Below are 22,867 nucleotides of genomic sequence, written 5' to 3' on the forward strand. Positions count from 1 at the left end.
TCACAGCCAGCCTGGCCGGTGGGATCGCGCTGTGGCTGAGCAGGGCTGGATCAGAGCAGTGTTCAACAAAGCAGACAGTCAGCAGAGGGCAGCTGCTCTCCCTGTCTCTTACCTGTCCAGGTACTCCCATTGCCCTCTTCCCTCTGCTCCTCATCTCTGCTGCTGATCCCTAATGAGGGTTCCAGGGTGTGCCCCCACATCACCTGCTGCTCACCAGTGTCACAGCTTTGATCCCACTTAGCATCTCTCACAGGATTTTATCAGGGATTTATTTTTTTTTTTCTAAAGAACTTAAATATCGACCTGCTTATTGATGCAACAGCAACCACCACGCTGTTGTTTTTTTCTTTCTGTTTTTCTCTCCAGCAGTGCTGACTCGCTGTATTCCAGGTCCTCTGTGCATTTCTCTCTACAAAAATAAATGTGGTTTGGCTGCAGCCTGGATACAGACATGGGTAAAATTACATGGTAGGGTAACCACGTCTGAAAAAAACGCAGGCTACTTCCTCAGAGCAAACAGATCAGTGGTGGGAGATGCTGTTGCTTTTTCACAAGCTGAAAATGTGACTTTATCCAGCCCATGATTACTGGAAGCAAATACTATAACTCGATATCCTGAGTGACTTGAAAGGAGAATCTCTCTGACAGAAGCAGCAGTTAAACATCATTCTTGTCTTCTCCATAATGATATTTAGAAGCTGTTGTCTCAGGGCTGATTAGTCTTGCACAGCATTATGCATATGCCCCACTTACAAACTGTACAGCATCTTCTGGAGCTTTTTAGGGAATTAAAAAGTACTTTCTGATGTGGACCAGATTTGTGTGTAGCTACTGACACCATTGGTGTATACAGGGATCTTCTACATCAGGGTTTGTGAAAAATCAAGTGTTTTGTTATTATTGTGTTTGTGTTACTGTAACAGCACACAGAAGTAAATACACTGGGAAATGGGAAATGCTTCATCATCCCATTTGCCAATTTTTTAGCCTTTAAAAGTGCTGAGCACAACTGTTGCATAATGAAATGTAGCACTGAAGAGATGCTTGAGAGGGGAGAGAGGGGTTGGGCTTCAGCCTGGGCGGGTGCAAAGAGAAAAGAGACAATTAATTGTAGTTGTTTTAGGTTATAAATTTATTTTTCTCTCATGGAGTGTCCTTACCTTCCTTGGCTTTTTTTCCCTGTGTCTGTCAGGGAGGAGTGAGCGCTGTTTGGGGCTGCAGTGCTTGCTTGGTGTGACATGTGCAGGTGGAAGTCCTGCCTTGGAATTTGGGGGGAGTGAGAAACCTGGGCACTGGAATGGAATTCTCTGTGGGGAAGTACAGTGAGGGCCCTTCTCCCTCACTGCTAACTGCATAATAAATTCAGTGTGTATTTACAAATATTCATCACAGCCTGGTGTTACAGACTGCAGGTTTTACTTGATTTTTTTCCTTATATTCAGTTTCTGAGGACACATCTGCATGGTCCTGGGGGGGTCAGCCAGGCATGTCCTCCCCACACTCAAATTTTGGCTCAAGGGCTGCCCCAGTGAATGCTTTTCCTGGGGGGGAATTTTTTGCTGAGCAGCTGCTTTGTAGGATTATGCTCCTCTAGAACATGCAGCTCCGACAGTGGAACGCTAAAATGTAATTTTTTGGAACAGTCTGTGAAGATCTCGTGGAGGAAAGCTCAGATGCAGCTCAGGGAAAAGCACGTGGCAGCCAGAGCTTGAGTTACCTGCCAGGTGTTTTGGTGACCCCCAGTGTGGGGAAGGAGGAGGATAAACCAGCACCAATGGGATTTTCAGATCTACATTAAGTAAATTATATTAAGAGGCATAATTTAAGTCCCAACACTACATGCCTGAGCTGGGTTCCCAGGGAAATTAATTCTTTAGGACCAGGCAATTTATGGCAGAATTCCCAGCTGTGTTGGAGATGAAAGAAGGGTGAAGTTCACTTGATTTGAAGTGAAGCTGGGGACAAAGTTGTGCCTTTTCTCTCTGTAATCACTTGGGACCAGTGCTGTCATTCTGTCTTTGCTAAAACCAAGTATTTTCACATTGCTGAACCCTCATTCCCATTAATTAATTGGTTAATTCCATGCCTTTAGATGATAATTGCCTGGCTTTCTGGGCTAAATTGGTAATTTATTTCTTTATTTCCTCCAACCTGCCATTAGAAGAGAAACAGAGGGATGTTAAATATGCTCCTCTGCTCCAGCTGAGGTGAAGACAAACTTGGCTGGAGTTTCAAACAGGTCTTCATGCAGTCAAATCCTCAGAGGTGCTCCTTGCTTTGGGGGAGGATATTTTCTATATTTTCTGCTTGGCTGGGATGCAGAGAAATAAGGTCTCTTGGAGTCAAGTTTGGCAGAAAATTGGGAGATTTGCTGGAGTGTCTTTCTCCATAATAAGTCTTTTCCATGAGCTTGGAAAATTCATTTGAGCCTCTGCTGATGTCTGTCCTTTATCTGTAAAGTACTAATTCCACATCTCTTTACATAAAGGAACATTTTGAAGAGAAAGTGGATTTAAGAATATGTGTCTAATACCCCTAATACCTGTGTGCAGCTGAAATGTTAAAGAGCTGATGGAGGGAACTGCTCTTTGTGGGTTTTCTGCTCGGAGAAGAAAAATGCTGAGTAACCTCATTAGCTCTGATGGTTATTTCTGTGCTTCGTTGGGATAAGAATGAGCAGGATTTAGTTCTCTCTCTCAGTTTCCCATTGTACAGATCATTGGAAGAAAAATATAACAGCAGGTCTCACCAGCTTAAGCTGAGATTTTGGGTTCCAGTTGAATGCTGTCTCAGCAGGAGCCCAAATTGCTGGAGATATCAAGAAAATCTGAGTTTCCTTGGGATAGGAGTGGGAGCTGTGTCATATTTTCGCTGTGTTTATGGTTCAGAAAAGTTCCTTTTCAGCACACAGATGTTTTTGGGAAGGGAACTGAACTGGTGATTGGAAAGCCTTGGTTGTTCCTCCAAGGATGGGGATTGTGAGCTGCTCTCGTGGCGTGGAATCGCTTCCCTGATCAAGGTGGCCAAATTCTGGTTCCATTTTCATGCAGCCTGTACAGTTGGGAAATAAATGAAAGCTTTGGGAGAGTGTGATGTATGAGCCCCTAAATGGCTGCATTTTGTTCATATTTGAAAGGCAGTTCAGGCTGTCGTCATTACTGATGACTTGTGCTTTTAGAGCCCTTCTTTTTGCATTTCACAAATCCTTTGTGCCCATCTGAATAATAAATCACCCTGTTTGATTTGCTCACTGAGAGCAAATGGGAAATTACATCCTTGTTAAGATGTCTTGAGGAGCTGGAAGTGTGGGGGAATGTTTTTAAAGGAATATTCTGCCAACTTTGCTAATATTTTGCTTTGTCTCGTTTATTTGATGTCCTTCCCAAATTCCAGGGTTTTCTGGACTGCTTTATGGCAAAGGGAAAAAATCCTGCCCTGCTTAAAAATAAAAAATAACAAGTCTGGTCATATTTTGATTGCCTTTAGACAAATGGTTTCAGATTTAAGCACCTAATGAAATGTGGGATGAGCATGAATGCCATTTTCAAACTCCAGTTATGGGCAGAAAAAAGGCAAATCCAACAAATAATGGCCATACTTGCATCTGATTCCTATTGGCTCTTTGGTGCAATAATATATTATTTATACAACATTGATTTCATTAGATGGAGGATTTAATGCAACTTTTCTGTCAAACTGGAGAACATTCGATGTTATAAAGTAATGTAAACTCCCAAAGCCTCAGGAAGGTTTTCTCATTTGAAATATTGAACTATTTAAAATTTGAACATAGCATAAAAACACAGACTTTTATGTGCTTTTGCATGTTGCCTTCAAGTTAGAAGCCCAGAGAGCAGCCTGGTCCTAATGCCTGGTGCTTAACAGAAAAAAAATTAAGCTCAAATGAAATGTGTTAAACAAATGAAAAATGAAAATCCTACAAAATTATGGAAGAGAGAAATATTGAACAGTGCAAATAGAATTAAACTCACCATTTCTATCAGTGCTCTGAGCCTAAACCAAGATTAAGTATTTTGGCCATAATGTTCAGGAATGAACTCTTCAGTGTAGTTTCTAAAATCCCCAAGCAGGTGCCAAAATAAAATTGCACTTAATAACTTTGATACATGACAGAGAAATATGATGGCAGTGAATAAAAAAGGATGTAAAGAGGCAGTTTACAGCATCATGGGCACCTAAAATTGAGCCATATGCTCACAATTAAGAGCTTCTCCTCCCTTACTTATTTTTTTCTAAATAAAATGACCTAGAAACTTGCCTTGTGCAAATAAGAATATGCTGAATTCCTGACTGAGTGCAAAGACCTAATTCTTTTATGTATTAAAATGTCTGTGACTGAGTTTTACCTTAAGAAAAGAGCAGAAATTATTTTGCAAAGTCTGGAAATCCTAAAAGCCCAAGATATTTCAAAAAGTTGTTCTGAAAAATATGGGAAGCCTGATAATGACATTAAATGAGTTTACAATTGCCAGCAGAGGCCACGTGAAGTCCTTCTTAATCCTTGGTCTGTGGCTCTTCAAAACACAGTGCAGGAAAAATGGCTCTGTCCTTTATGGTTTGGGGACACTGAATTAAAAACCATTCAAAGCAGCACCACATTTTGATTTCCTTCAATTTTTAAAGAAATTCAGGACTTTAAATATTAATACTTAGCAGTGGTTGAGTAGCATAATTAGCAGCTGCTTTATATCCAAGGGGTGTCCATCAGTATTATGGAAAAGGCCAATAACTGGAGGGAGAAATCTCTGAAAACCCAGAAATAAAGTTAGAATTTGATAATAATGTGGCACTTCCTCAGTTTAATTCTGGGAATTCAAAGTAATGCCAAAACAAACCCCAATAATTTGGGTGCAGCCACATCTTTCCCTTGTCAGCATTCCCAAGCGTGGATGGGGAGGTTTGTTGGATGGGAGGTGGAATGGAGCTCCTTGTCTCCAGACTTTCCTTCTCCTGCCTTGGTGCATTTCCATGTGGAGAATGTTTTTGCTGCCTGTCCCCTCTGTAGGCACAGCTCCCATCACTCCCTGGGTGGGAAAAAGGAATGCCAAGATGAAAAGTCCCATCTCATAATTGTTTGAAATTCATCTCCTGTTGGTTCCAGCTGCTGCCTCCTGGTTCTGAAGCAGTGAAATTTGTGAGCAACAGCTGTGCTCTCCTTTTATCCCCACTGCTGTGGATTTGGAAACCTCAGGAAAATGTAAATCCATCCTCACTGTGCCTTCTTGGGAGAATCTGGGACTTTGTGTCCCCTTCTCGGGAGGGAATTTCTCCATCCCTTGTCACAGAGGGGTTTAGGTTGGAGGGACATTAAGGCTGGGACATCTTCCATTATCCCAGCACTGCCAGGGATCCAGGGACAGCCCCAGCTGCTCTGGGCACCTGTGCCAGGGCCTGCCCACCCTGCCAGGAACAATCCCTGCCCAATGCCCCGTTTAACTCTGCCCTCTGGCAGTGGGAAGATAAAAGTCTCTCTCCATCTCTCTTCCAAGAGAGATTTAGACACTGAATGCCACAAGAAGTTCTCCTTGGAGCCTTCTCCAGGCTGTCACTTTGGTGGCCCTTCTCATTCCTCCTGCTATCTCTGGTGTTCCCCTCAAGCTGCAGAGACTCAGTTTATTTATGGAATTGTTTTATTTCTCTGTGAGCTGATGGAAATCAAAGCTTTTATTGAAGCCTGGTAGGAAGAGTCACCAGGGCTTTATTTGAGCTCAGCTCATCCTCAGGATGATGAAATGGAGTGATGAGCTGAGGAGCTTTGTTTGGAAGCGTAATTTTGTTATTTCACAGCAATTACCAAGTGACAGATTAGACCTGCAGCAATTGATGATCTGATGAGGGGCTTGATGTCCTGTGGGACAGCTCCTGGAGACTGAAGGTGGTGACACGTGGACAGGTGGTGGCATCACGATAGCTGACACATCATGTCACAGATGTCTTTGGTGGCTGGGACAGGGAACACCAAGTCTTGGGGGAAAGAAAGGACAAACCTCTTGCTCTTGTCACTGTGGAATCCCAGGATGGTTTGTGTTGGAGGGAACCTTAAAGAGCATCGAGTCCCAGCCCTGCCGTGGGCAGGGACACCTTCCATCATCCCAGGTAGCTCCAGACCTCATCCAGCCTGGCCTTGATATTCCACAGGAGCTCCTTTAACAGGCAATTCATGGTGAGGGGGTTTTCATAAAATTTTAGTTCAACAAACTTGAAATTTAAAGTACAATTTTGCCTGTTTGGCCATTTTATTATTTTTTTTTTTTCCTTAAATTTCAGGTGTTATCAAAAGTTACAAGGATAAGATTCCTGCCTAGAAAAAAAAAACAAACCCCAGTAACTGGAAAAAGCAGCATGCTTGTACATGTTAATTTTTCCATTTATTAAGGAAAGAAAGAATTTTAATAATTCACAGGGATGCAATGAGTATTTGCCTTTTATATATTCATATTTATTGCTTGGCTTGAATTGTAAACATATTAATTCCTGCCTAGCCCTTAATGACTTTGGGTAATGTTTGTACTCTCTTTATGCAGAAATCGTGCATATATCTCACAGTTACTTATAGGGACAACCTAATCAGAGCTACTTCCTTGGCTCTGAAAAACATTTTGTCTTGCTCTAAGTAGCTTTTCTGAGGTATTTTTAAAGCATTTTTAAAATAATGCTTACATTTACCTCCTCAACAGATGATGAGTATTTTTCAGCCCTATCAAGAGACGTTAAAAATCCCATTTTTTGCCAAATGTCAAGAGTGGGATGAGTGTTGCAGGCTCTGCCAGAGCTCAGGGTTGGTTGATTTTCTGCTGTGGTTTCAAATGTTGTGCCTCCCAAAAAAATTAGTTGGGATGGTTTTAAATGCATGGAAATTACACCAGAAAAAATACTTCCCAAATAATGGCCCCGTTGCATTAAAGTAGGAATAAAACATTTCATTCATGTTTTGAAATCTAAAGATGGGCCCTGGGAATAATTGGGATGTTCTGGTGTTTTTCTTTTCCCATTTTTTGTATTTTTAGTATATCTAAGTAGCACTGTAACATATAGAAATACAGAAATATATGAATTCTATGATATTCTAATCAGAGAATCACACAATAGTTTGGGCTGGGAGGGGCCTTAAAAAAAATTTAGTTCCACTCCCTACAATTCCATTGAGGTTTTGCAGTAGCCTGTGCACTGATTTTAGGGATTTTTTTTTGTAATTTCTTAATAATTATTTTATATTTTGAATCTATCTTAAAGCTGCTTTGTCTTTGCTGTTTGATTTTATTTCCCCTTGGGACAAATTCCTGCATCTCCAGGGCTGGGATGGGAAATCCTGGATGAGTTTGGGTGTGAACCTGGAAATCAGAACCTGGAAAAGAGATTCTGCTTGGTCCTGTTGTTACTGCCCAGATGGGGGGAAAAATACAGAAAAAAGGGATGTGTGTTGTGGGATATCCATGCATTTTCTTGGAATGATGTAGGAAGGCTGAGCTGAACTCTTGGAGCAAACCAGGCCCTTCCCAGGAACATTCCCTGTCCCTGCAGCCCAAGGAGCTGATTTTCACACTGGAGTGTTTCAAACCACTGATTTTAATCTTGGTTTGGATTTAATTGCTTTTTCCAAGGAGAGATTAGTTCTTATTTAAGTGTGGATGTGTAATTAAAAAACATCTCTCAACTTAAGTTGCTTTTGTTGCCCACACTCCGGGGCTGTAGTTAGGGGAAAGCAATTCCAAAGCTGAATATCCATCTCTAATCCCGTTGTTAATGTGGGAGTGTTATTGTTAGAACGTGATAAATGACTCCTTATTTGGGAGGGATTTACTTCTTTCCCTTCTGATTTCTGCCAAAACAAAGTTGGGGAGGAAAATAAAATTCAATTATAAGTGGGAATGTATTTTGGTGGTGGAAAATAAGCACTTCAAAACGTTTTGTTGCTGCTGGAATACGTGGAGTGTGCTGGAGAGCATGAGGAAAACTGCCAAAACATGTTTTGTACCTTTGGTTTAGTGAGAAAATAAAAAAAGTTACTCTCCTAAAATATTTTAGGTGGGTTTTGGTTGATTTGTTTTGTACCTTTGGTTTAGTGAGAAAATAAAAAAAGTTACTCTCCTAAAATATTTTAGGTGGGTTTTGGTTGATTTGCAAGGAAAGGGAAACTCGAATTAGTTTCATCTGGAAGCAGCAGAGCTTCCTGAGCAAATATTCCATTCTTTCCTTCAGGAGGAGATCCCTGGATGTGCCCAAGGTCAGGTTGGACAGGGCTTGGAGCAGCTGGGACAGGGGAAGGTGTCCCTGCCCTGGGATGAGCTTTAAGGTTCCTTCCAACCCAAACCAGTCTGGGCTTCCATGATCTTGGCTTTTCCATGGAATGGAGAAGGGAATGAGATGTTTTACCATGTTCAGCTTGTTTCTTAACTTCTAAATACGTTATTGATCCAAAATCAGTATAAAAGCAGAAATCTTGTGTGTGACAGGAACCTCCTGGCTCCACTCTGGTTCCTTTACCCCAGGAATTTTGTCCTTTACCTCGTTGATGGTCTCCTTTTGTCCTGTTGGGGTTGGATTTCTGCTGAGCTCAGGCAGGAACAGGATAAAGAGCTTTTTATCAGCAGCATCCTGTTGGAGCTTATCCTGCTGAACGTTTTGGTCATCGTCCCAAATCGTAATGAAAGAGGGGTTTAATTAATTCACTTTTCCACAATAGAAAAGTTCATCTCCTTTTGCTTAGATTGCAGCTTAGAGATTGATTTCATGTTCTTTTCATGAGGCACCTTTGAAGCTCTTCTGGAGACTGCACATTGTTTAGCACTGGTTTGTCTGAGAGAATCCCCCAAAGTCTTCTGAGTTGCTGTGAGTTTAATAAGAAACAAAATTCAAATTTAATAATGTTAGGGAAGAATTGGGTCATTCTCGAAGACTCAGCCCACATATTCTCATGTTCAGGTTCTGCAGATGAGGCATTCCCTGCTCCCTTTAATTAAATGCAAAGTATTAAACAGGTCTGTGTTTCTTGAGAGGGCATAAAATGCAGATATGGCTGCTCCTCCAAACACCTGCAGACAGCTCCTGGAAAATACAGAAGCCTTTGCTTATGGATCTCTGTTGGAAAAGGAGAGAGCTGAGGACATTTTCCTCTGCTCCTTGCAAACCTTGCACACATTTTATAAAATTAAACAACCTGCAGAAGTGACAGGTAAAGTAAAATTGTGCAAGAGACAACTTGTATATGTGGGACAAGGATAAAACTCCTCTCCTCTGCTCTGGAGCCAGGCTGGGAGAATTGGGATTGTTCAGCCTGGAGAGGAGAAGCTCCAGGGAGAGCTCAGAGCCCCTGCCAGGGCCTGAAGGGGCTCCAGGAGAGCTGGAGAGGGACTGGGGACAAGGGATGGAGGGACAGGACACAGGGAATGGCTCCCAGTGCCAGAGGGCAGGGCTGGGTGGGATTTTGGGCAGGGATTGTTCCCTGGGAGGGTGAGGAGGAGCTGGGATGGAATTCCCAGAGCAGCTGGGGCTGCCCCTGGATCCCTGGCAGTGCCCAAGGCCAGGCTGGACATTGGGGCTGGAGCAGCTGGGACAGGGGAAGGTGTCCCTGCCATGGCTGGGGTGATTTGGGAGTGAAATTCCAAGGGAAGAGCCAGGTAAGGTGAGGACATTCCTGTAGGCAGTGAAGAGCAATTTCACTCCTGTGAAATCCCCTGTTTGCTGCTATTGGGAATTAATCTTTTCAGCTCCTCTTATCTGTCAATTTTGGAACAGAAATTCTCACTTGAATTGTGACCTGTGTGAAAATTGTATTTCTCTTATTTGCCATATTGATACTTGTATTTGTGTAAATACCATTAATTTGCTGCCATAACATAAAATAGCACAGAAAAACTGAGCTAAAGTGAGAGAAGTCAGAACAAAGGACCAGCCTGTTATCAGTCTTTGTGTATTTCATCACTTTTCCTGCTCTTTGGGGAGGAGGGGATGAGAACATTGCCTGTGCTGGGGATTTCATTTCCAAATGGTGCAATTGTGGAGAGAGCCCTGCCTTTATTTTCCCCAGTGATGAGAGCCTGGCAGTAATTCCTGTCTGCAAGGACTGGGTCACCTTCTGCAGCTCTGAGAGCTGAGAACCACATCAGAGCCTGCATCCCATAAACCTCCCCATATCCACTGGGTTCTGCCCCAAAAGCTCAGGGAGGGAGCAGCCCCCGGGGTATGGAGTGATGGTTGATGTACAGAGTGAACCAAAGGTAGGAATTAATTACAAAATGCAAAAGCTTCCCCAAAGACATCTCCTCCTGCAAGGAGCTTTTTAATCCAGGGATCTCTGAACTGTGTGGTTTCATCAATTAAATTTGGATTACACACCTTTCTTATCTCTCAAGCTCGCTGAGCCCCTCAATAAAGCAGTTGCTAAATAATTTACCTTAAAACAGGTGGATGAGAAGCACCAAAAGTGGGATAATTTGTCTTCAAAATGGCTGTTGCTTTTAGGAGTGTATTCATCTGGCAGCATCACCTGTCTGGTGTGAAGATTATCATTTAAAAGATCATTTCTCTTCCTCTTATTCCCATAATTTGTCATAGAGATACCTCAGTGCTGCAGAGCCAATATCCCAAACACCTGTGGGCTAGCCCAGTTCCTGGGAATTCCACTTGTCTCCAATTATTATTTCCTTTTTAAGGTTATCTTTTCTTTCAGTTCTTTTCCTGCTCTGATTTTACGTGGCATTTTCTGATATTAATTCTGTCTGATAAATAAAACAGGATTTTTCATCCTAATAAGTTTGGTTTTATTGTTCCTCCTCAGTGACTTTTTGGAGGAAAAAAGTCCCTGCAAGGGCATGGGGTGAGAGGAAAACGGGGAATGGCTTTAAAATGAAGGAGGGGAGATTTAGATTGGATATTAGGAAGAAATTCTTCCCAGTGAGGGTGGTGAGGCCCTGGCACCAGGGTTATATTCCCATATTCATTGCTGCATTTTTGCAAAATTATTTTAAAACCATTTTTTTATGGCTTTTCCTTTTTATTTTTTACTGTTTGAGTACTGGCCATTCCCATAAATACAGTTGTTTTCTGTATTTTATGACTGCATTTATAATTTTATTATCAGCATTAATAGATGTGTAACCCAAGATACCTGAAACAGATTTATTGAGGGCTGTTCTGTAGATTTTCAGTGAAATAATGTTTAGTGTAGCAGAGGGAGGAAAGGCAATTGCATTTAGAAAACCAGAAATAAATGTACTGACCTTGAGAGCTCCTAAGCACCGTGGGTTCCATTGAAGGGCACTGTTCAACACTGACACTGTGTGGAGCTTTTAAAACAGAAGCATTTTTTGGTTAAAATGGACTTTTTTTTTTTTGTTAAAAGACCCTTAGAAAGATGAGAAATGGTGTTGCTAAAACATCTCATTAATTTTTTCGCCTGCTTTTTATAGAAGTTGGTGCAAAGCACTTGTGAATCACAGAACTCTTTGTGTCTATTCCCACTGTGTTATCATCAACTTCCTAACAAATAAACCTTTTGCAAAGTGAATTTCAGTTGAGCTGCTGCGATCTTGGAATCACAGAATCATGGAATGGTTTGGGAAAACCTCCAAGCCCATCCCATTCCAGCCCAGGGACATCTCCCACTGTCCCAGGTGCTCCCAGCCCCAGTGTCCAACCCTGGGCTCTGGGAATTCCATCCCAGCCCCTCCCCATCCTCCCAGGGAAAGGATTCCTTCCCAAAATCCCATCTCAGTCCTCTGGAAGTGGGAAGTTGTTCCCTGTCTCCAGTGGAAATTCTCTCTCCATCTTTCTTGTCCTTCAGACCCAGAAGGCCACACCCAGGGCTGGGTTCTGGCTGTGATCTCTATGAAAACCCTTCTGATTTTCTTCCCAGAGGCATTTCCCAGTGCTGGAAAGGTTTTCCTTTTAAAACAAGTTTTCTATTGACTGAGACAGAACTGTCAGAGATCAGATCAGGATCTGTAAAGTACTTCTTGAGGTAAAACAAGGTTTGAAGACTAAATAAACTGCTTTTCACCTCTAAACTCCCGTATCAGAGCTCTGCATTTTGCATGGGCTTTTCCTGGCTTGGAAAACCTAAAATCAGTTTTGCTGCTTAGGGAGGCTCTGAACTCCCTAAGTCACAGATGAAGGAGGTGGCACATCTTTTCCAGGAGCTCTGGAAGCAAAGTTTGTCACTTAAAATACCTTACTGCATCTTGATTGGCAAAAAGATACTTCAAAATAATGTTTGTGGCAGCAGGAAAATGCCCAAATATTTATCACTGCCATTATTGCAGGTGGGAACTTCTGTTTCTGCAAGGAAAAAGGCTCACATGTTTTATTCTCGTGTTCAAGAGGCAGGGATTGGCCTGAGGAAATGGAATATTCTGTGTATTCAGTAAAAAATGTGATAAATGAGGACGTTTTGCACTTGTTTTTATCCTGCTGCTGTAGCCACGAAATGATTTTGTCTCTGAAGCTGCTGCTGAATTTACTGTGGGATTTTCTATTATGAGAAAAGAAATGTTTGGTTTTTTAATACTGTGAGAAATACATGCATGAATTTCTAGAGATGGAGTGAAATTTCTGTGCCTTACTGGGGGAGTTCTGCTTGGTTTTGGGTCTTTCTCCTGCCCTTCCTGCTGGGAAAAGCTTCAGGAATCAAACTCCCTTCAGGATGCCCTGGAAGCTGAAACTTCCATCCATATCTTTATTTTATAATACCAAATATATTTAAAAAAAGAGCCTTATTCATGCTAGGTTTTGTAATAGCTTTATACTATAAATGACATAAAATATATTATTGAAGTGAGCAAACTTGTCCACAGACAAATTGGATTTTAAATTTTCACGTGGCAAAAAAAAAAAAAAAAGATGAAATTTGGGACATTTTAAAGTTGGATTTTTACCTTGTGAGTCCATAAGTGGTGACAGTTTAATGAGTGGCTTCCAGAATTGATAACAGTTGATTTTCAGTTCTTTATTTGAAGAATATTTTATTTATAGAGAGAACACAAGTTGTAAGCAGAGAGAAAACTTAATTTTTTAATCTTTACAAACTCTCTGGGAATTGTGAGGGACTTAAATCCTTTTCAACAAAGTAAATTCTGTGGAAATGTTCTGAAAGCCAAAATGTAGTGAATTAATTCAAGTGATTTTGTTTGAGGGGTTTTTATTATATATTCATCCATTTATTTATTTAGCAGTGTAGTCTTTTAGGGCCATGTAAGAAAAATTTAATGGAAAAAAATAAATGAAAATTAGATTTTTTCATCTCTTCCTGACTGTGGTAACAGGGACATTTTAATGAGACATCACTTAGCTGAGTGTAGGTTTGATTTCTGTAGATTTTCTTACTATACATAAAGAGCTTAATATTTCAATTTAAATATTTCATTGGGAGAAAATGGACAAGCCTGTTCAAAACAGGATCTTTTATCCCTGAGGGAAAAAAGTGTTGGCATGTGTGATCTCTCCTGCTGGGAATTCTCTTCTCATTCTGGAATTCCTCACTGTTAATGTTATTTGTGGGGATTATTTAAAACTAAAATTTCCCTTCTTGTATCTTTTCAAGAGCCATTTGAACACTGAGTGTTTTATTTTAAAGGTGATTTAGGAAAATAAGTGATTTTGGAGCATTCCTGTGCCTCTTCAAGTTTTCCTTCAGAACTGAATTTTACAGAAATCAGAAGTAATTTCACAGTTTGGAATTGCACATTCATTTTTTTAATATAAAATGTGCTTTTAAATAATCAATAAAATGTGCTATTAACTAATTAATTAATTAAAAATAATTATTATTATTAATAATAATCCTTTCCAAAGAAAAATGAGATGTTTTGGTGTTGGGTTTGGGTTTGTTTTCTTTTAATGGAGCTGAATTTTTGTTCATCCTGCCTGGGAGCTGGACCTGCCTCCCCTGTGGACAGATCTGCAGATATCCAGGATCCCTTGATTTTGCTTTGGGAATATTTCAGTTGTAGGAGGGAATCATGGAATCATCAGGGTTGGAAAAGGTTGGATCTCTCTGAGATCACAGAGTTCCCAGCACTGCCAAGGCCAGCACTGCCCTGTGTCCCCAAGTGCCACATCCACAGGGATTTTAAATCCCTCCAGGGATGGGCACTCCAAACTGCCCTGGGCAGCCGTGCCAGGGCTGCAAAAACCTTTCCAGGGAGGAATTTTCCCAAATATCCCCCCTGAGCCTGCCCTGGCCCAGCCTGAGGCCGTTCCCTCTCCTCCTGTTCCTGTTCCCTGGGAGCAGATCCCAAATCCCCCCGGCTGTCCCCTCCTGCCAGGGACTTGTGCAGAGCCAGAAATTTCCCCTGAGCCTCCTTTGCTCCAGCCTGAGCCCCTTCCCAGCTCCTCAGGAATTCTCCAGCCCCTTCCCAGCTCCCTCAGGAATTCTCCAGCCCCTTCCCAGCTCCTCAGGAATTCTCCAGCCCCTTTCCAGCTCCTCAGGAATTCTCCAGCCCCTTCCCAGCTCCCTCAGGAATTTTCCAGCCCTTTCCCAGCTCCATTCCCTGGTCTGGACACCCTCCAGCCCCTCCAACTGACCCCAGGATTTGAGGTCCCTCAGCAGTGCCAGCCCAGGGGACAATTCCTGCTGCCTGTGGTCACACAATTCCTGGTCCAGTCTAGGTGTCAGTGGCCTCTGGCACATCTGGGCACATCTGGGCTCATTCCATTCCCTCAGCATCCCCAGGGCTTTTCCCACCGGGCACTTTCCAAGCCCCTGGCCCAGCACCCAGGGCGAGCCTCTGTGACCCTGCTTTGGAAAGAAACAATCCAGGAGAGCCAGGAATTGGAGCAACCTGCTGGCAAAATGCTTGTCTAGTGGATATTTCATTATCTCCCTCCCTGTGTCACCATCTCATTTCTGAGCTTTGCTATAGGGAGACACTTCCAGGATAAACCCTGCCACTGTTTCAGTGAATAAATAGCTGATAAATACCCAGGACAATGGAAACCCCTTGCAGGACTGGCTGGGTAAACACAGCTTTGCAATTATTTCTGTGGTTCAAATTGAAATTGATTTTTTTAGAGAATTAGGTACCTTTTTTCCTATGTATTGCTTCCAGTGCTGGTCTGTAGATGATGACAACGATCTCCAAATACAACTAAAGATTAAAAATCAAGATAAAAACCTAATCATGTTGTTGACTATTGCTAACTAGTTAGTAGAGCATATTAAAAACACCTAGAATACAAATATTGCCTCTAAATAATTACAAAGCTTTTACAGCATTGTAATTTAGAGCGTGCTGGCTGCAGGTGATACCTCACAAAGAAAACTATGTCTGGTAGTTGTACTTTCCTCCTAATTTTAAATAGATTTTCCTTCCCAGCAGGGCCTTGAACAGTGGTTTGCAGGTGGGGATCTGCAGATAAATGTTGGAGCAGGGATGTGTGTGTGTGATGCAGTGTTGGCTTCAAGGAACAATTTTGTTTCAAAGGAAGGGGTTTTATTACCAAGATAAACACCAAGATGAGCATTAATCGTTATTTTATGCAGAGAAACAGGAAGAAGTGTTGATAACTGCTTAAAGACCCTCACCCAGTCTGCTCAGCAGCACTTTGGGGGCTCAGCCTGAGCTGAAATGACAAAATTTAACAAGTTTCTGTCTTTTTAACTAGAACTTACAGCACTACAGAATCCCCTCCTGTTTGTGTTCTGTTTCTATTTGCTTCATGTTTATTTTCCTGTATTCATTTTTATCTCCAGCAGCCATTCCAGGTTTTTAACCAACTCTCCTTTGGCATTTCCACACTTGGATGTGGACTCAGAGTTTCACCAGCAGGCATTCAACTTGTTGTTCCTTTCTGATTCCCACTGTGCTAATTAAGATGTTCTTGTGTAATTACCCCTCCCTTCAGTGACACATCATTTCTGCTGGCTGGGGACAGTCAGAGCAGCTCTCCCTGTGCAGCCATGAGCTGCTCCCAGGGGTTGTCAGGGATGGAGGACAGGACAGGGATCACCAGTAGATGCAGAGGAGATGACAATCAGATTTATCCACACCTTTGGCTGCTTCTTCATTGAAAAATGAATATGAAAACGTGTTTGGAAGTTTAGCAGTTGATCCAAACCTATGGGGGGCTTACCTGGAGATGAGAAGGATACAGGGAGAGCTCAGAGCCCCTTGTAGAGCCTAAAGGGGCTCCAGGAGAGCTGGAGAGGGACTGGGGACAAAGGATGGAGGGACAGGACACAGGGAATGGCTTTAAGCTGACAGTGGGTGGGTTTAGATGGGACTCAGAGCCCCTTGTAGAGCCTAAAGGGGCTCCAGGAGAGCTGGAGAGGGACTGGGGACAAAGGATGGAGGGACAGGACACAGGGAATGGCTTTAAGCTGACAGGGGCAGGGCTGGACATTTGTAGTCTGTTCCAACTTAAACCCTTCTGGGATTCCATGATATTTTTTTTTTTCCATATCAGTTTGATTGAGAAGTTCCTTAGATATGAAATCCATCTTTTAAGTCCTGCAGCTATGTGTATTAACTTATATTACTCCCTAAACAGGTAAATAAACTAAAATGTGACCTAAATTATCAGCCAGTTTGAGAACAGAGTTTGTTGGAAGGAAGCAGAGCTGTTGGTCACCTGCAAAGGGCTGGATGTGCCAGCCTGGGGTCATTTTAGGTTTATCTCAATTGCTCAGACTGATGTGGAAATAAAGATTGGAATTTGAAATTAATGCTGATCTTAAAAGTAACAATAAAGGCTCAGTGCATTTTTGGAGAGAAAATTCCTGAGTGTTCTCCTGGGCTGTGGCACAGAATCACCTGGAAAACAGCTCAGATCAAAGGATTTATAATTTTGTCAAACCATAGAAAGAACCACTTCTTCTCTAAGTCATTCTGCTGGGTTTTTTACCAATTTTGAATGTTTTTCCTCCTGCACTAAAGACCAGAAAAGATGTGGACATCATTACCAGGCTTTTAGCAGATAGGCAGAGAGGGAGGATGGACAAGAAGCTCCCATTTATGGGATTTTACTCCATCTGGAGCCTTGGGAATGGGTTGGATTATTACTACAGCACTTTCATGCACCAGAAGGAAAAATTTAACTTTCTTTTGGATGCTTTTTACTCTTTTTGTGGTTTGAGAGAGATCTGGATGGTGCTGCTTTTCTGGTTTTATGGAATTTACTGGGTTTTGGTGGTGTTTTTTTAAGCATCACTGTATCAGAAAATACCACATGGTGAAATGAAAACTTGGGGTTGGTTTAGCTGGAGTGCTCAATATGCTCATTTTGAAAAGATTTCTTCCTTGAGCAGAATATTGACTTTCCAAATGCAAATGCTGATATTGTGTGATATTTTTAGGTGTGCTGTTTATTACCTTGCAGTGACTTTAATGTCTGAGCAATTTTTAGATGAAGAATATGTCGCAAAAGCTTCAGTGATAAACCCATGAAATTGAAAATTGGAGACTTTTCGAGATGAGTTTTTTTTTTCTGTTTCCTTAACAGAATTTTGCATATCCATTAATGAATTTTAATGCTAGAATTATCTCCATTTCATTCTGTGGTTCTCTCTAGCAATATTCTGTTGTGATAGGCAGTATTATGTTGCATTATCCTAAGTGATGGATTGCTTTCCTTTGGTTTTTTCCAGGGGAGTTTCGTGGCCTGCATGACAGCCATCCTGAGGCAAATGGAGGATTATCACTATGCCCATTTAATCAAGACTTTTGGCAAGATGAGGTCGGATGTTGTGGTGAGTTTAATTTGTTTTATCTCTTCATAAGATTGTGTTTGGTTTCCTGGTACTGGTCATTAAATGCACTTGTGAAGAAAATGTGTTTGGCATTCCAGGTTTAATATCAAATAATTCTTTGGGCACTGTGACATGCACAGGAGTACAGCTGGAGCTTTCAGTGTTCTAAAACATGAGACAGTGGATTAAAAGAAAGCAGTAAAAAAATAGTAGTGATGAGACATTACAAAAATCTAGTAAGGAGAGAAGAAAAAGAATATAAAAAAGGCTTTCTTAGGAAAGGAAATTTCAGTGTTAAATCTTCCAGATGTCCTGATTTCGTTTCTCAAAGTAGCTTTTACTTAGAGATCTGCTCACTTTCCCTTTTCCCTTTTATGCAAAACACTTTAACCTTAAAGATGCCCTTAGTTGTTAAATAAGCAATAATAATTGAAATTTGTCTTCTCAGAGTCGTTGGGTAGCCTGGCTGAGGCAACAACCCGAGTTAATTAAAGCATAATAAAGGGAGTTTATAGCTGAGGAGATCACTGTGTAATAACCTGCAAGAGCCATATGGGCAGGGCAGGGAGGGGACACCCAGCTCCCTGGCTGAGCTCCAGCAATCCGTGATGACCCATCCCCTGCCACCCTGGGGATGCTCCAGGCAGCTTCCACCTGGCTTTGAATCCTTCTGCAGCTTCTCTTCCTCCTTCCAGCCCTGCCAGAACAACACCAGGACCTTCCTTTTGTGTCAGTTTTGTTTGGAGTTGCCAGTTTGTCTTGCATTTGTGTTGTTCTTCCTTCTGCCTGTGTTGGGCAAGGTTTGGGCTCTTTGTCCTGTTGCAGTTTTCAGGTGCTGAAGCCTCTTTTTGCACCTGCTCTGGCATCTCCAAAGCTCAGAGCTGCTGTTTTTGGAGGGGGAAGGCAAAGTTGAGCTGCAAATTGCTGGAGATAGGATCACTGCATGGATCCTTTGGGATCCTGGAGTGTTTACATGGATGGGCACTGGCAGCAGAACATTCCCAAACTAAGTGCAGATAATGGGCTGAAAAGAATGGTTATAGCAGAGAGAAGAGAAAGTCAGGGTCTTTCTTTTGTGTAATTCTTATGTTTGGATTTCTTATTTTGTCTTGAATTTGTATTCTTTCATGCACTGGGCAAAGTTTGAGCTCTTTGCCTTGTTCCAGTTTTCAGGTGCTGAAGCCTCTTTTTGCACCTGGCCTGGCATCTCTAAAAGCTCAGAGCTGATTTTAAATAATATTAATATAAATAATATAAATAATATTAAATAATTTAAATAATATTAAGGTGTGGAGGTTTTATGGCAGAGAATTGTTAATCCTGTGAGTAAAGGAAACTACAGTGAGTAAACTGAATTTTCTTTTTTTTTTTCCCATGGTTTTTCCACTTCTTTAACCCAGCAGTTTTTTGAACCCCTCTCACTGGACTCACCCAGCTGAACTGAAATCCAGGAGTCTTTGCTTTTACACCCAGAACTGGAGGTGAAAACTGCACTTCTATTGCAGAGGATTCAGTTTAATCACAGAGCAGTGATTTAGAACTGAGACTAAATTCAGCCAGGCAGAAATGAAAAGCTTTTCCTTAAAAAAAAAAAAAGGCAAGAAAAAGGGAAAACTTAAGTTGTGATTTCTTTTTCACCACTGGAGACCCTTAAATCTTCCTTCAGCCTCTGCTCTCACTCAAGCAGGGTTGGAAGCTCAGGGCTGGAAGTGCTGGAGGAAACTTTATGGTCTGTGTTATGTAGGTGGCAGGTTTAGATTATTATAATGGTCATATTTGGCCTCAAAAGTCTGTGAAAAGATGAGGTGGAGTGCAATAAAACCAGTCTTTTACCTCTCTGCAGAGCAGAGAGTTTAGATTTATGAAGGAATGTCTGTTCAAAGAGGAATTTCTTGCTTTAAGATCCCTTCCAACCCAAACTCTGCTGTGATTCTGTACAATCCAAATCTGTGATTCTGCTGTCATTCTGAGATGAAACATTATCTGAGATCAGGGAGGTTGTTTCTGGGATTAACTGGGATTAATGATTTTTTTTTCCTTCTTTTTACTTAGTAAAAAATATTTTGATTTGAGACTCACGTGGTTTAGTTGACAAAAATTTCCTGTTCCTGCTCTGCCATGTGGAGAATCTCAGGATGAGCTCAGGCTCTTTCCTTTCCATCAGTGCATGGGAAATTTTTAGGGGTCTTACCTGCAGTGAATTCGATTTACTATTAAATAGGATTTGTATTTGGAGTTGGAGAGAGAGCAGGAGTTGTAACCCTTCCTCCTTTAATTCAGGTTTTTATGTTTGTCCTGCTTCCAGTTATACTGAAAATCAGCAGTTTTTTCTTGTCCTGGTGGCTTCCCTCTCTTCCCAGCCCCTCAAAACCCCTGAGTTTTCCTCATAAAATGAGGATAATTCATCCAAACCATTTGCTTTTCTAATGAGAACCATAAAATGGAAAAAAAGAGCAATATTATGAATGCATAAACCCCAGGTGAGCGTCAGGAATCTTTTATTTGATCAATAATTAGCTCAGTTGTTACAGAGCATTATTTAAAGTACTGGGTGAGCGTGGGGTTATTAAAATGTAAATATCAGGGGATGGAAATGCAGAGCTGAATCAGCAAAGTAGGTCAGAACCCCCAGGCTCAGGAAGGAACCAAATCATCAACAATGGAATTCTTTCACCAAAACACAGGGAAAATGAGCAGGGAAATCTGCAATTTGAGCTCTTAAATGGAGGCAGATTTTCCTGAGCTGGAGGAAAGGCTCTGGGATGAGTGTGGCTGCAGACATTGGTGACATCTGAACCAGGAGCAGCTCCAGCCTTGCTCTCCATCCTGTTAATGCCAGAGAATCGGGGTCTGGCTCACTGGGCACGGTCAGAGCTTGCATTTGATGCTCCTGAGGCTCTTCTGCCTCTTTACAATTCTGGGATTCTGTGATCCTTGCTGGTGTTGTGTGATAAAATAACAGAGGAGCTGTTTTACCAGGAGTATTCTGCACGTGGTGGTGCCCAGTGGCCTGGAAGTAAACCCAGAGTAGCTGGGGTTGGAGGGGACCTCTGGAAATCACCCAGTCCAAGCCCCTGCCAGGGCAGGGTCCAGGTGGGTCTGGAATGACTCCAGAGAGGGGGAAGTTTCACGTTGCTTTGTGAAATAAGAAACCTGGAGAGAGAATATTTACCAGGGCCTGGATGGACAGGACCCAGGGAATGGCTCCCAGTGCCAGAGGGCAGGGCTGGGTGGGATTTTGGGCAGGGATTGTTCCTGGGAGGGTGGGGAGGGGCTGGGATGGAATTCCCAGAGCAGCTGGGGCTGCCCCTGGATCCCTGGCAGTGCCCAAGGCCAGGCTGGACATTGGGGCTGGAGCAGCTGGGACAGGGGAAGGTGTGGACCAAGATGGACTTTAAGGTCCTTCCCACCCAAAGCACTCAGGGATTCTTAATCTTCAGTCCTTGTCCTCAGGATCTCTGCAGTTCCCTGCATCCACAGACAGGGAATTTCTGAGCCAGGAAAACATTTGAGCAGAGCAGTGGATTAAAAGATAAATCTGCTGAAGATGCTGGCTCCCAGACCTGAAGGAAGACTGATGGGAGCAGGGACTTCAGATTGGTTTCTCACTGAAAAGGTTACACAGAAACCAGTCTTAGTTAAAAGTCCAGTCGATGGAACATATTGAGGATTTTTTTTGTAGGCATTTGACATTTTAAAGATAGACCAGATAAATACCATTACTGAGAAACTGTATCAAAGGGAAGATATTCTAACCTTGGAATAAAAGTCCATTTTTATCTCTGTGTGAAGTGGATCAAGGACTTTCTGCATGAAGTTCTCTTTTCCCCTTTATCTTCCTCGCAGCATTTGATATTACAGAAATTGTTAGATAGCAATTACAGATTCCCAAATTGTAGAAGATGATTTACATTGTAAAGTACACAAAGTTTCTGGTCCAAAGAATTGTTTGTTTATAGCTGAGTGGAAATAAATTGCTTTATGCTGATAAATTAACTTGTTCTTGGGCTGGTTTTCACTTGCAGAAGCAATTCCTGCTGCTCCCTTTAGAGAGGGCCCCTCTCAATTTTAGGGTGTCCCAAACCATTTTTGTCCTCTGCCCCAGGTGGGGGTGATGATTTGAGCTGGAAGGTGTTTTTATTCTAATACATAAATAATCTCCATTTTTGGAGAATATCCATGAAGGGAGGGATTATTCATCACCTGATTCCAGGGAGTTTTTTTAATGCAATCATAAGGGTTAAATAAATATTTAACTTGGTTTTTTTAGCTGTTTCCATGAGCCAGTGTGCTTTTATCAACTTCCCAAGGGTGTGTCATGACAGGTGTGTCACAGTACTTGAAGGAACTGGGAGATTTTGTCCATAGTATGGAAAAAATGATGTTTTTTCCAGTAGAATCTCCTTTTGGATAACTGGTGAACCAGTGCTTGGCCTTGATGAATCCCATGGGTTGCTTCGATGTGGGATTATTGTTGTTACCATTTCTGAAATGGAATTATTGTAGGATTTATGGACATCCTGTATAAATGTGCTTGAGTAGGATTTAGGTGTGTTTTTTACGAAAAACAGCTTTTTGAGGAAGCAGAACACAAAGACCCCTTGGGAGTGCAGTCATTAATAACTGCTGCCATCCCTTGGAGTTTTCTGCTCCCTTTTCTCCAAACCCCATCTCTTCTTTTAGGATTTCCTGATGGAAACATTCATCATGTTCAAGAACCTGATTGGGAAGAACGTGTATCCCTCGGACTGGGTGATCATGAACATGATGCAGAACAAGTGAGTACAGAGGGAAACGCTCCGGAGCTTTCCCGCGCCGCCGGCTCCGGCTCCGCTCCGGCACAACGGGGTTGCTTGGAAACAGCAACCACCAGGCTGCAGCCAGCCTGCCCTGCCTTCTCCTCCTTCTCTGATGCAAAGAATTATTGAAAAATTGGCTCTGGAGGAACGTTTTAGCAGCCTGGTTTAGGGCTCTTGGAGTCCACCAAAAATTAAGGGTGGCGTCAGTCTGAGAATCTGGATTTTGGAGCCAACTGCAGGTGCAGTAAAATTCTATCCATATCTTAAAATATTCCAGTTTATTCTTTGGAGGATGAATTGCATGTTTTGCATATGACCTCAAATTAGGTGGTGTTGTACGCAGTTGTATGTCCAGAAATGATTC

The 22,867-nt window shown here is 42.0% G+C and overlaps 1 protein-coding gene across 2 annotated transcripts in view; it reads left to right on the forward strand.

Moving 5' to 3' along the window:
- Positions 1–22,867, forward strand: part of DOCK1 (dedicator of cytokinesis 1) — a 263,271-nt gene that overhangs the window by 127,799 nt on the left and 112,605 nt on the right. For both annotated transcript variants that reach the window (XM_015632986.3, XM_015632987.3), the window contains exons 28-29: positions 17,603–17,704; positions 22,388–22,482. In XM_015632986.3, coding sequence (XP_015488472.1) covers positions 17,603–17,704; positions 22,388–22,482 — 197 coding nt within the window. The remainder of the gene's footprint in view (positions 1–17,602; positions 17,705–22,387; positions 22,483–22,867) is intronic.

The sequence above is a fragment of the Parus major genome, chromosome 6 (genome assembly GCF_001522545.3).
Source record: "Parus major isolate Abel chromosome 6, Parus_major1.1, whole genome shotgun sequence".
In the NCBI taxonomy this organism is placed as follows: Eukaryota; Metazoa; Chordata; class Aves; order Passeriformes; family Paridae; genus Parus; species Parus major.